Source organism: Nicotiana sylvestris, chromosome 8 (genome assembly GCF_000393655.2).
Source record: "Nicotiana sylvestris chromosome 8, ASM39365v2, whole genome shotgun sequence".
Taxonomy (NCBI): domain Eukaryota; kingdom Viridiplantae; phylum Streptophyta; class Magnoliopsida; order Solanales; family Solanaceae; genus Nicotiana; species Nicotiana sylvestris.
Genome location: NC_091064.1, coordinates 132,449,399 through 132,462,397, shown reverse-complemented (window position 1 = coordinate 132,462,397; position 12,999 = coordinate 132,449,399). Strand labels below are relative to the sequence as shown.

The 12,999-nt window shown below is 44.2% G+C and overlaps 1 protein-coding gene across 1 annotated transcript in view; it reads left to right on the top strand.

Annotated features, from left to right (window-relative positions):
- The window catches only part of LOC138875687 (uncharacterized), a 37,845-nt gene extending 37,081 nt beyond the window's left edge, over window positions 1–764 (top strand). The window contains exon 4 of the mRNA XM_070154546.1: window positions 666–764. Within this exon, the coding sequence (XP_070010647.1) occupies window positions 666–764 (99 nt within the window). The remainder of the gene's footprint in view (window positions 1–665) is intronic.
- Window positions 765–12,999: the final 12,235 nt, after the last annotated feature.

The window sequence follows — 12,999 nt, the reverse complement described above, 5'->3', positions numbered from 1 at the left end:
ATCGAGGCGTCGCTTCTAGCTATCCCATCTCCATGATATTATAATTAATATATGTTGTACTATAAACAGGATTCCCCTCCTATGTAAAGTGAATCCTCACCACTTTGTAAGGGGTTGATGTTGCTCCAACCACTCTACATAAGATCAATAATAACTCTCTCTCTCTTTTCTCTCTAACTTACTCGCTCGAGGCTACTCTTTCCAATTATTGCTTTCATACTTGTTCTTCTTTTATTGCATGGTATTGGCCATAAAGAGCCTTCTTTAATTATATCCTAACTGTTATCCCCTTCCTAGTTACCCCTGATAGCTCGAGCTCGAGCCAGCTATCGACCTCGAGACCTTTCATCGATCAGTCCGAAGCTCGGGTAACAAGCCCCTCAGTTTGATTACTGCCCCGTTTTAACTTGTATTTCATCATTAAACTTCATACGCCTAGCATCAACTGCTATAACAACTAGGATAAAAAAAGATCATGTATTTTTAGAGTCCCATTTAAAAATTTAATTGTCATTACAAATTTAATTTGTCATTACAAATTTAGAGTCCCATTACCATTTTCACCGTGGGGCTAAAAATAATAGTGATTAATTTCTTGCTGGTTTCATTACACAAATGCAAGTTATCTTTCACGCTTTTTCTTGTCCAAGATCTTTTGATTTCAGGTCAAAATGTCTGGCTCAGTAAATAGAGTTGAGAACGACTACCTTGAAAATCATGGAGAAAATGGTGTGGCTGCTCCAGTCATTGGCGTGCCACCGTAGAACCCTGATAGTGCACCTGGACCGATTCCAACATATGCAGGTTCACAAGACGCGCAGCAGGTTGACGAAACCTCACACACCGACAGAAGCATACAACATGGCAACCAACAGGAAGCCCAAAAGACCCCGGCTCAGGAAGTACAGGTAGTTAGTCTTCATGATATTTTTGAAATCTTGCAAGCACAACAGTTGGCTATCGCTTAATTGTAAAGCCACTCGAAGTCTCCCAGCACAGTAGCACCAGAAACAGCTCCCCCAGCCGAACACGTACCCGGGAGATCGAGCAATAACGGATCGGTAACCGACCTTGCCATAGTAAAAATGCTTGAGGATTTCACCAAAAGGATCAAATCGGGCGAGAAAATGATAGCAGCCAATGACAAGAAGGTCGAGACCTATAACTTTAGGGTCGACCCAATCCTGGGTGCAACCCGGTCCTCAAGGGCGTGGAGTCGAAGAAGTTCATACAAAGGTCGTTCCCCGAAGAAGCGACCCCGAAACCCATTTCAAAGAAGTCCGGAATGACAGAACTCCCAAAGTACAACGGGACCTCAGATCCCAATGAACACATCACTTCCTATACGTGCGCGGTGAAAAGCAATGACACAAAAGACGATGAGATCGAGTCCGTCTTATTGAAGAGGTTCGGAGAAGCGCTCTCGAAAGGGGCCATGATGTGGCATCATAGCCTAGCTCCCGACCCCATAAACTCACTTACCATACTGGCAGATTCCTTCATAAAGGCACACGCCGGTGCCATCGAAGCAACGGCAAGAAAGCCCGACGCATCCGAGATTGAGCAAAGGGAGAACAAAATGTTGCGTGAATTCACATATCGTTCTAATATGGAACGAACGAAACTACTCCCGATATCAGACGACTGGGTGGTGCAGGCAAGACCTGGTCGAACGCCCACATCCAGCACTAGTCGCAAATGAGGATCGTGGATGACCAGCTAGGAGCCCCCTCCAGCTCAATATACCAATGCAAGCTCCTGGCAAAGAAATCGATGCCAAACAAGGAGAGATACTAATTATACGCCGCAGATAGGAGGAATGTACCGAGACGCAACCTACCTCTCTACGATCGGAGAATGGATCGAGGACTATATCCTTGAGGAATTATCAACAGAGATTCGACGGGGACACAAAGCCAGTGAGGGCGCCTCGCCCAGCGAGATACAATTTCAACATCGCTATATCAGACATCGTGTTCACCGTCAACAAAACCTGGGATGCCAAAGGTCCCAAGCCTATTCAGTCGAATCCCTCTCAGAGTAATCATAGCTTGGTCTGTGAAGTATATAATACGCACGGCCACGGGGCCAAAGATGGCCACCAGCTCCGAAGGGAAAAAACCAAGCCACTCAAACAAAAATCACGTCGAGAACTATCGAGCGATCGGATTCAAGTTCAGTTCCGAGTAAGGAAAGCGGCCAAGAAGAACGAAGCAAATGGGCCGTGATATATTACCATGATAGTGGGGGAGCGATGACCCTCTCCAAGAACTTATATAGAAGAGGGAAAAAATGCTCGTCAGCAAAGAAAAGCGGATCCGGGGATATATTCGCGAGGACGCCCTCATATTTAGTGAAGAGGACACCGAGACCTTGTCTTAGTCTCATACTGACGCACTGGTAACCTTTTTCCTCATTCGATCCATTTCAAATAAAACATGTGCTCATGAATTCAGGTGGCTCGATCAACATTGTCGGGCCGAGGATGATAGGGCGGCTCGAACCGCCAGGTCAAATCACGCCCGCCTGTTGAATCTTTGGCGAATTCCACACGACGATCGTGACGACGAGAAGAAAGACCATTCATTCAGTCAACATGGCTGGCACAGACCGGAACGCCAAGTCCCATATTATCAAAGGAGGCGCAAGGCATGAACGCCTTATTCAGACAGTCGCGGACGCACTACATGAAGGCAGTGACGTCCCCTCTTCGCCAAAGGATGAAATCCCCCGCAAGGAACAGAAGTAAAACCATCGGCAGGGAGTAACACGTGGCAAGGGGAATGTTCTCTTCATGAAACGTATCGCCGACACAAATATATCCACTCTCGAAAGAGTCGAAGGGTAATCAAACCATGTTTTCGGCCAAGCCTGATTAAAGCACAGCGGAGGGCTGTACAGAGTCCTCGCTCCAAAATAGCAGGGACATATCAGATCTCGGAACATGCACACCTCGCGGTAAGGTAAAACTACCTCCCTCCTTCGTTATTTTACACTAACCTATATGCAGACACCCGGCCAGGGCATTAGGAAGTGTTAACCCTACCCAAAGATCCTAAGGCCTTAACAGCATTCGTCGCACTCTTTCCCCTCGGCTGAACTTCTGCCCACAGAGGGTCTCGCCAGAAAGGTTCTTAGCGGAGCGATGTGCCTCCTAAAGAGGATCCGACAAGCTTGCAAGGCTTATTTTGCAATCAACCCCGAATGCTGGAAGGCACCACCCTTGAAGATGTCGTCCGCTCAGAAGGGCCGGGGAACGACAGACTAAGTTCCAATAAGAAATCATGTACCGGGCCAAGCGGTCGAAAGAGTCGTGCCCGTGCAGGCCGAGCTCATGGCAACGAAACAACATGTATTTACGCCAAGAAATCAAACAATATCTTTCGCCAAAAGCATCTCATACTCCAAAAAAGAAAAATTCGGCATGCTCACGGCAAGGATCCCTCCATCGAGTACGTCCCGAAATACTCGGAGACTTAGCGTCAACAATTTGACACCCACATTACCTCAGGGTCGGAACTCCATGCTCATAAGGCCCCAATGAGGCAATTCCGAGCTCACGAGTAACGGCCTTCGAGCCTAAGCAAACTCGATGATTTGGAGACTATCGCCAATCGCCATTCATTGAAAAACACGAGGCCATAAGACCCCGAGCGGGTAGACTCGGTCTAGCCAGATCTATTTTACATAACAACAAAAAACTGTAAGACCTCAATAGGCATGAAAAAACTGTAAGACCTCAACAAACATGAAAAAATTGTAAGACCTCAACAGGCATGAAAATTTTGTAAGACATTACTACAGGCATAAAACTCAATCCTGAAGTTTAGGCCATATGTCGCATTTGTAAGACTCCCAAAAGGGCATACCCTCAATGTAGATGCCTAAACTACCACACTCGGGATCAAAAACGGCTCCGGCCGAACATATATGACTACGGTCAAAACGGCTGCACCAGCCAAATTAACGCGACTCGATGACGCCTGATCGTTGCTAACAAAATCACAGCCCATTACTTCGAATCTACTTCGAAAAGAACTAGTTAAAACAGGCTACCCTCAACAGGCAAACGAGCTTCGACCATGTCAACTCCAAATCACAAGGCTTCGAGCTTCTTAGCCTTCGAGCTAAACCTTCTGAGGTGCTCGAACATCGCCGCTAATGACTTGAAATCGAGGTTCTTCCCAAACCAACGATGGGTTAGGCAACATCATTTCAAAAAGTCCTTAATGAGAGGAAAACAAAGCCTACATATGCCCACGGGCAAAAGCATAAGAGCGATTGTCGCTAGCCAAACGAGCCTCAAGGCCACACACTAAAAGGTCGCATTGACCAAAAGCGTAAGAGCCACTTCCGCCATCTTAAAAATTGAAAACTTGAGAATTAAAATGAGCTTGAGTCGTAACCCGATTCGGAGACCAGATCCAAAATAGTTAAATATACATGCCAAGGGCACAACTTAAGAGCCACCGTCACCAGCTTCACGAGTCTCAGGGCCACATACCTAAAAAGTCACTTCGACCCAAAGCGTAAGAGCCATAGTATCCAACACAAAAAAAAAGTTGAGGGTCAATTAAGCCCGAGTCGCAACTTGACTCGGAGACTGAACCCAAAATAGTTAAAATACAAATTCCCAAGGGCAAGGCATAAGAGCCATTGTCGCCCTCCCATGCAAACGCAAAAGCTTGAGGGTCGAATAGGCTCAAGTCAAAACCCGACTCGGAGACTAAACAAAAAATTGTTGAACAAAGCATAAGACCTCTAACGCCAGCTTGCACTAAAGGTCGCATCAACCAAGCATGAAGGAGCCTCCAGGCCTGCCTGATGAGCTCCAAAACCGTACTACGAATCTAAGGGCTCTCGCCAAACTCCATAACTAGCCCGCGTGGTCAAAAGCAAAGCAGAAAGGGATACATAAGAGATAAAGCTCCAGGTTTTCTTTTATTTACATACGCAAAAGATGTGTTCTCCATCTACAAATGTGCTCTACGAATATCAAGTACAAAATGGAAAAATCTACCACCTGCTCCAGAAGGCTACAGCTTACCAGCCTTATCTTCACTCTCCACGACATCGGCCAAAAATGACCGGGCATCACGCTCGTCCGCCCTCGCTCGAGCCAGCTCTTCCGAGAGAACAAAACCCCTGGAGCCGATATCTTTAAGTACCTCTATTTGGGATCTACAACGAACATATTCATCGATCCTCTCTTCACGATCGAGGGACCTCTTCAACTCGGCTTGGGCATCTGTAGCATTCTCCAAATGAATCGCCATCTCCTGATCAGCCTTAGTTCGGCTCAATGTTGCTTCAACCCGAGCATCGACGATCTCAGCTCTGACCTTCGAAAGTTCAGACTCGAGCTTTGTGATCATATCCGCTAGAACTGAAGCATTGTCATGAGCCAAGCGGAGTTGGACTTAGAAGGCAGGCACTTTAGCCAAGGCACCCTTCTCCTCTGAAGCTTGAGCCTGAACCTTAGCTCTTAACTCGCCACAGTCATTCCTAACTCAGTTGGCTTCATCCTTGAGGTGCTATAGAGCCTCTGCCTTTTTTTGCAACTGAGATAGGCAAGAAGTTAACCTAAAAGGTTAAAAGGAAAAACGCATACCACGAGAAGTTACCTGCTCCATCAAATAGCGCTCGTAACTCGAGCTCCGATACACCTCATATCGCCAGTGCATCAACTCAACTTCCTTCTCCTCGTAGAGGAGCCTGAGGGACCTACCCTCGACCAGAGCTTTTCAAAGCCTAGCCCCATGACGGAGCAGCTTAGACCTAAGCCTATCAAAGGCCTGCAGAAGAAAAACTCGATAAGGAAGGGAAGACGCGAGACGCGGAAGGCCTATGCCAAAACTCACCATAAAGTGAAGCCGGCGGACTTCCTCGAAGGCCGAGCACACTTTTGTTGGTCCAGTCCCCTCGGTCCTGGAAGAACCAACCTCGGTCGAAGCATGATCACTCGGGGGAACCACCGCTCCGGAACTAGAGACTTCAGGAACAGTAGGCTCGGGCGATGTTCTCTCCTCGAAGGCACTGACCTATTTAGCCCTGCTAAAAGCTCCATCGCATTGCGAGTGCATATCCTGTTTATCACCTTCGTCCTTTTCTCAGAAGACGGCAACTGCTTCCCCTCTCTAGAGGAGCACAACCTCGTCACTAGGGACCTTCCGATACCTACAACGGCAAGGTTAGTACATAAAAAGAGGAAAATGTCATCTCAAATATATGAAGGCCAAGGTAAAAGTAACTTATGCACATACCTTGGTATTTCGCTTCCCATCTGCCCTGGGACACAGCTCGCCACCTATGCTCATTGCAAGTCGAATGGGTCACCAACCTTCGAAGCCAGCCAGGCAAATTGGGAACTTTGCCCGGCGCCCACGAAGTTGCTGCAGAAAAGGAGGAAACACAATTACTAAACTGGTTTTCGCTATAAGAGAATCTAAGAAAGTATGAGACACTCCACTCACGCTCATAATTCCATCCCTTGGGAAATGGCATGAGTTCCTGGAGGATAATGTTAGTCGTTTGGACCCGGACGAATCGACTAACCCACTATCGATCCCCATCTTCCTCATCATCAACAACAAAAGGTATGGACGAATGGCATTGCAAGGTTAGCAGGCCTCGATGATAAAAGGGCTGGTACAGCCTGACGAGGTGACTAAGCGTGAATTCAAGCCCAGCCTTCTCCACAAAGAGTCTCATCATCAACACTACTCACCAAAATGACGGATGTATCTACGCCAAAGTAACCCGATACTTCAGGCAGAAATCAAGCACGACCTTATCAAGGGGGCCTAGTGCGAAAGGGTACAAATATACGTTCAGGAATCCATCAGCGGGGTTCGTAGTCTCTCCTCACCATCTCTAAATGTTCCTCTCTTATCGAAGATATAGTCTTCAGAGTAAACTCTTGCGGATCCTGAGCACTGGGAGTGGAACTCTCCCCTCCCTGCCAGGCAGGCCCTGAAGTAGCAGTCATAACTATGGAAGAATTGTCAAACTGAAGCAGGGACCTACACCAACACTTTTGCGCTTAAGGTAACAAAGGGCTCGATGCCAAGGCGGAAGGATAACTATCTAAATAATGGGATCTTCCAAAGAAGCAAGAGCCGCCCCATCTATATGTGGGAAACAGTAATGATTCGCCTACCCAGGATAAGCCCCGGGAGGCCAACGGCCTCGGTACATATCCCGAGGTGGTACTCGGTCGCAGAGATATCTATCAAGAAGAAGTTAGGCCCCAAAGGATCAGCGACATCGTCTCTATTTCTGAGGTGGTATCCGACCTCGAAGTTTTCCCTCGAGAGGAAAAATAAGCACTTTGAGCTCCGTCAACGAGGGCTCGACCTCAGGAAGTCGCCTAAGTATGAATAGCCCCTTCCTCAGAAACCTTCCTACAAACACCTTAAAAGGTTATCTACGTCAAAGCTCAAAGTAAAAGCTCCAAGCACCCGAAGTCAACTTTCACTTCAGTGTTCTATCTCCGCGAGGCTCGAGGACCCCAATAATCAGAGTTTACCAGACCGCTTCAGGCTTGATTCCAGGAACAACGATGAGCTCAGAAAGGAGCCACTTCTATCGACCAAAGGCCAGAAAAAATATTGACGATCGTCAACAGAGGCATACATTCAAAATCTCCGCAAACGCACAAGAATATATAAGAACATGGCAAAAATCAAAAGTAGAAGTAAAGAGGATATCTTCATATTTCTTAAATATTGGCTTACAACGGCCCTCGAGGGGTCCTTACATACAATTACAAAAGCCCGCAAGGGTTCCTTACGCAGAAGCAAAGAAACAAAGGGGTATACACCCATAGTGGTAAAAGCCTAGAGCCTAGTCCAGCCTCGAGGGTCTATCTCCAGTATCAGCATCCTCGAGCGTCATCCCCTCGAGCTTGTATCCTCGAAGGCAACTCTTTCGACCGCCATCTCCTCTAGGATCCCAGCTTAATCCCGCAGGAAACCCTCACCGAGGGAAAAGATGAAGAAAAGGAAAAGGAGGGGACGTAGAGGAGGCAGAGAAAAGAGACATAGCTTGCCGAAGCCAAAGGTTGAAGATTCGGCGGTCCCCAGCCTCAACGATCGATGGGGCCTTTTTATCCCTCGGAAAAGAAAAAACCCAAGGGATGAAGTGCTATACCAGGCCAGGGTAGGAGAGTGAGCAGCGGTGCATAGTCTGAATGACTTTCTAAAAAATGGGATAATCGATTCCCCGTCTGTCGTCATCTCGAGCCAATAGGGACAACAGCAGCAAATGTAACAACAACCACAGCAGCGATAGGATGGCATAGTCGTGCTCAGCAAAGAGGAGCTCAGGCAAAGAGCTACGACACGGCCTGCCGGAATGATGCTAAAAGACCTTGAGGCCGTAGACTCCAAGCATGGTGATCAGCAATAGAGGAAGATGATAAGGAGAGAAGGGTGAGTGAGCAGATGAAGGCACTTGGATAGAAAACAACACTAGAACGCCCCCATTTATAAGAGATAATGATGCGTTCATCGAGGCCTTTGGAAGACTGACTGACGGACGCAATTACTATTTTCTTGAAGAACCGAATTGACGGTAGTACTTTCACCTTGGAGAACGAGAATCGATAGAGCATTGAATGGTGTCGAAAACACAAGTCCATGGGATGTCCTGGTTTTCGCAAAAACTCGCGCCATAGGTTGAGTCATCAGTATGGCATCGTCAAGAGATGCCCGAGGAGTCAGGTGTTAGAATCATTTCCCATCGCTCCGTTCTGAGAAACGCAGAGACTATCTGTATGCAGCGAAATTAGAGGGCCTAATTTCTTGCTATCAAGTCACTTCAGAAGAATGTCTCGAGACCCCGAGGACGTGGAATTGCAGCCGAGTTCCCTTACTCGGGGCTCATCGAGGCCCGACTCAAAGAAGAGAAAGATTGAGGCTGAAGAAAAACGGGGAATTCCCAAGGCACACATCTAAGTCTGACAGAGCCGGCCTACCCAGAGCCTGTATCGAGGCGTCACGTCTGGCTGTCCCATCTCCATGCTTTTATAATTAATATACGTTGTACTATAAATAGGATTCTCCTCCTATATAAAGGGAATCCTCACCACTTTATAAGGGTCTGTTGTTGCTCCAACCACTCTACACAAGATCAATAATAACTCTCTCTCTCTCTCTTTTCTCTCTAACTTACTCGCTCGAGGCTACTCTTTCCATTTATTGCATTCATACTTGTTCTTCTTTTATTGCTTGATATTGGCCATAAAGATCCTTCTTTAATTATATCCTAACTGTTATCCCCTTCCCGGTTACCCCCGATAGCTCGAGCTCTAGCCGGGTATCGACCTCGAGGCCTTTCATCGATCAGTCCGAAGCCCGGGTAGCAAGCCCCTCGGTTTGATTACTGCCCCATTTTAACTTGTATTTTGTCATTAACCTTCATACGCCTAGCATCAACTGCTCTAACAACTAGCATAAAACTAGATCACGTATTTTTAGAGTGCCATTTACAAATTTAATTGTTATTACCATTTTTACGGTAAACAAGTTACAACCCTAGATCTTTTTTAACTTGAAAAACAACAATACCAAAAACATTATGTCTTAGCTTTTCAATTACAAGCATTAGCACACAAACTAGAAGTAGAAAAGAAACAACTGAATATGTAGAAGTGCAATCTTGGGCACGGCATATGCTAGACTCCGTATATACCTAATCCCACATAAAGCTCTCTATTGAATCGACCCCGACTCGCGTTAGGTATATATAATTGCATCGACCTCTTCACAATAACAATTAGTGGTGTGAGTTTGGGCGACATCAAACTCTTTGCATCGTTGTCAGGGAGCTAAAAATGGTTTTAGTTATATATTTAGTTTTGTAGGTATCACACCTCCTTTTTACATCCGAGGGAGTATAAGAAAGTTTTTCCAATTAAAGTGACATTATTCGATATGGGTTTATTTTATTTGATTTTTTAGAGTCGACATTTGGAATAAATTATTTTTGTGTCCCAAGTCACCGGTTTATTTTTAAATCCCAAATCGAGGATATTTTTGAATTTATTTAAAAGTCTGCGAACCAGAAATTCTAGATAAGGAATTCTGTTAACCTGGGAGAAGGTGTTAGGAATTTTCGGGTTCCGTGGTTCTAGCACGGTCAATTAAACTATTAATAATTGGCATATTATCTGATTTACTACACGTTTTAAACCTATTGTGCATTTTTTAAACTTTATAACCGCTTTTAATTATTTTTATGGAATTATTCTGGCACAAGATACGATTGTCGTACGCTTGTTTGTTTGATATACATTGTGAATCATGTCACGGGAATCGTACCCATGATCTACAACATGTTTAATTTATTAAATTTATTATTTGTTGTGGCTGGGTCACATAAATATACCCCCGAATTTGGAAATTAGGTATCACAACTACGTCACGGGAACGTACCCGTAGCTATGATGATGATTTTATTATAAACGCGCCTAAAGCAAACTACGAATGTTCCAAATATTTTCTACACTAAGTTATAATATTAATGTGAGAGCCATAGATTAGGTGATTCAATTATGAATGACACACCTCGATTTATTTTAAAAGATTTGAACTCAATTAAGGCAAATTAAGGATGTTCATTTTTTACAACTAATTCGAAGTTCCATATCAAGCTACTAATTGTTGTAAGTATGTATGGAAATATAAGGCAAGCCTTTAATTATTTGAAAAAGAGAACTGGGCCAAGAGCAGGCCCAATGCATTATCTAAAAAATTCTTTTAAGAGTTATGGTGTAGGCTGCCATAGCGGTTTTGTTTGGGCCAAAAATCAAGCCCAGCTTTTCATGAATAAGTTTCCGGCATTAAAGGTTCATTTCTTATTATAGTAGAGCATGAAAAAAAACTTAATGGGCAAAACTTTGTTGAATGCAGCTGGGCACTTTGCTGAATGCAGATGGGCTCAACATTAAGCCCAAAAGTGAACGGGAAACAGAATAGGTACCCGCTGAACCTGATTTTAACAAACTGCCTCATCTGGGCCAGCATCAGGCCCAACTTCTTTAACAAGAAAACATGCAGCATTTGGGCCTTAATGAGGCCTGATTTCCTTTATACAAACAACAAAAAAGAACTACATAATGCTGAGACTACATAAAAGGGCCTTTGACATTAAGGCCCACTTGAGGCTCAATATCCTCTAAGTCACATATACACAAAACAATATAGAATTTATGGATAAAGATCAAAGGCTGATAAAACCAAATCATGAAATAACTTAAACATACAATTCCGTTAAACACTGTTGAAATGCTAAAATACTTCAACTAAGTATACCCAAAATCAAACATGGCTTACTTTGGCTATAGACTCTGTAATACTGTCATTTTTTTTTATCTACCGTTGTCATCATGTATCACATCTTGCTCATAATGCTTTGTTAACTCTCTTCTTATTTCCCTGCTAACATTTCTGTTTATCGCCTTATTTTGAAAACTTCAACAAGACATTCTTTTGCTTTTAGCTCCCCTTGCTCCATCCACTAGCTCTTCGGGTTGCATAACGTTCTCTCTCTACTAGGGACGGGAGCTACACTAAAGTAATATTTATCTCTTCTAGTATTCCAGTGCCTGTCTTTGTAATTAATTTTTTTTTGAACATTCTAGTATTCATATCTACCTGTACTATTCTAGAGTGCACCGTCTGGGTGTCTCACAAGGAGATCTATTAGCACATTTGCAATATCCTTCAGAAATGTCAACTAACGCAAACAATCCATCCACTATTTTGGGTTACTCTAAGCCCAGCCAGATCCTGACAACTCGTTCTTCTCTTAAACTATATTTATTAGCTCTCATAGGGCATAACTAAGATGGGTGTGGCCAATTGTACATACCTCTGTTACTGTTGACGGTAACTCAAAATGCTTATATATCTCTTCCTGAATGGTAAATAATGCTAATCTTCACTAGTTGGATACCTCATACCTTTCATCACCTTGCTTCTTTTACTTATTGAAACTTGTATCTACCTTCTGATGCTCTCATTGCTTTTTTCCATAAGGGTGGATAGATATTCATGCCTTAAGGATCCTTATCAAGAAGGTTACACGTCTTAGTACATAAATGATCTGCTGAAGACCTTACATTTACTCATCATAAGCATCATGAAAAATTGGGTTCCTCTAACTCAACTCTTCCACAGCCACATGTAATCTCTTACCATGGATGTAGGTATCATTCTATTACGAATAAAATAGTGTTTAGGAGTTTGAATTCTTACAACTAAGCTCTTACAATTGTGTGGTGCACAATACACCCATAAACAAGACTCTACTAGACACGGCTTGTAGACTCTCTAGGACAGACTAATCTGATACCACTTTTGTCACGACCTAAACCGATGGGCCGCGACGGGCACCCGGTGCCTTACTCAACTGAGTACCAACATAACATATCTTTTATGTCATACTATCATAGGTAAATGAGCCATAATCATGAGATAACTAGAATAAAACATGAGGGAATACTCGACATAGGACGACCCAACATGATATACCGACTTATACATATGGCGTACGAACCTATAAGGTCGACATGATCATTTGTATACTCAAACCATAGGCCGACAAGGACATACAAGTATCCATATACATGATATCTGTCAACAAGCCTCTAAGAGTACCTAAATATCATAAAGGTCGGGACAGGACCCCGCCATACCAATCAATACATGTCCAAAACATACTGACCAAATAGGCAACTCCGGAGCTAATGGGGTGAACCAACACCTTCTGCTGAGCTAATAGCCTACTTGGAGGACTCTCAACCTATCTATCGGGACCTGCGGGCATAAAACATAGCATCCCCAGACAAAACGGACATCAGTACAAATAAAGTACTGAGTATGTAAGGCATAAAGGGAGTATATAGTAAACATGAAAGAAACATGGAGGAAAGACTCAACCTGTAAGTCTGAATAGATCTGTGAATCATGAAACATTTATAATGTCATGCATATG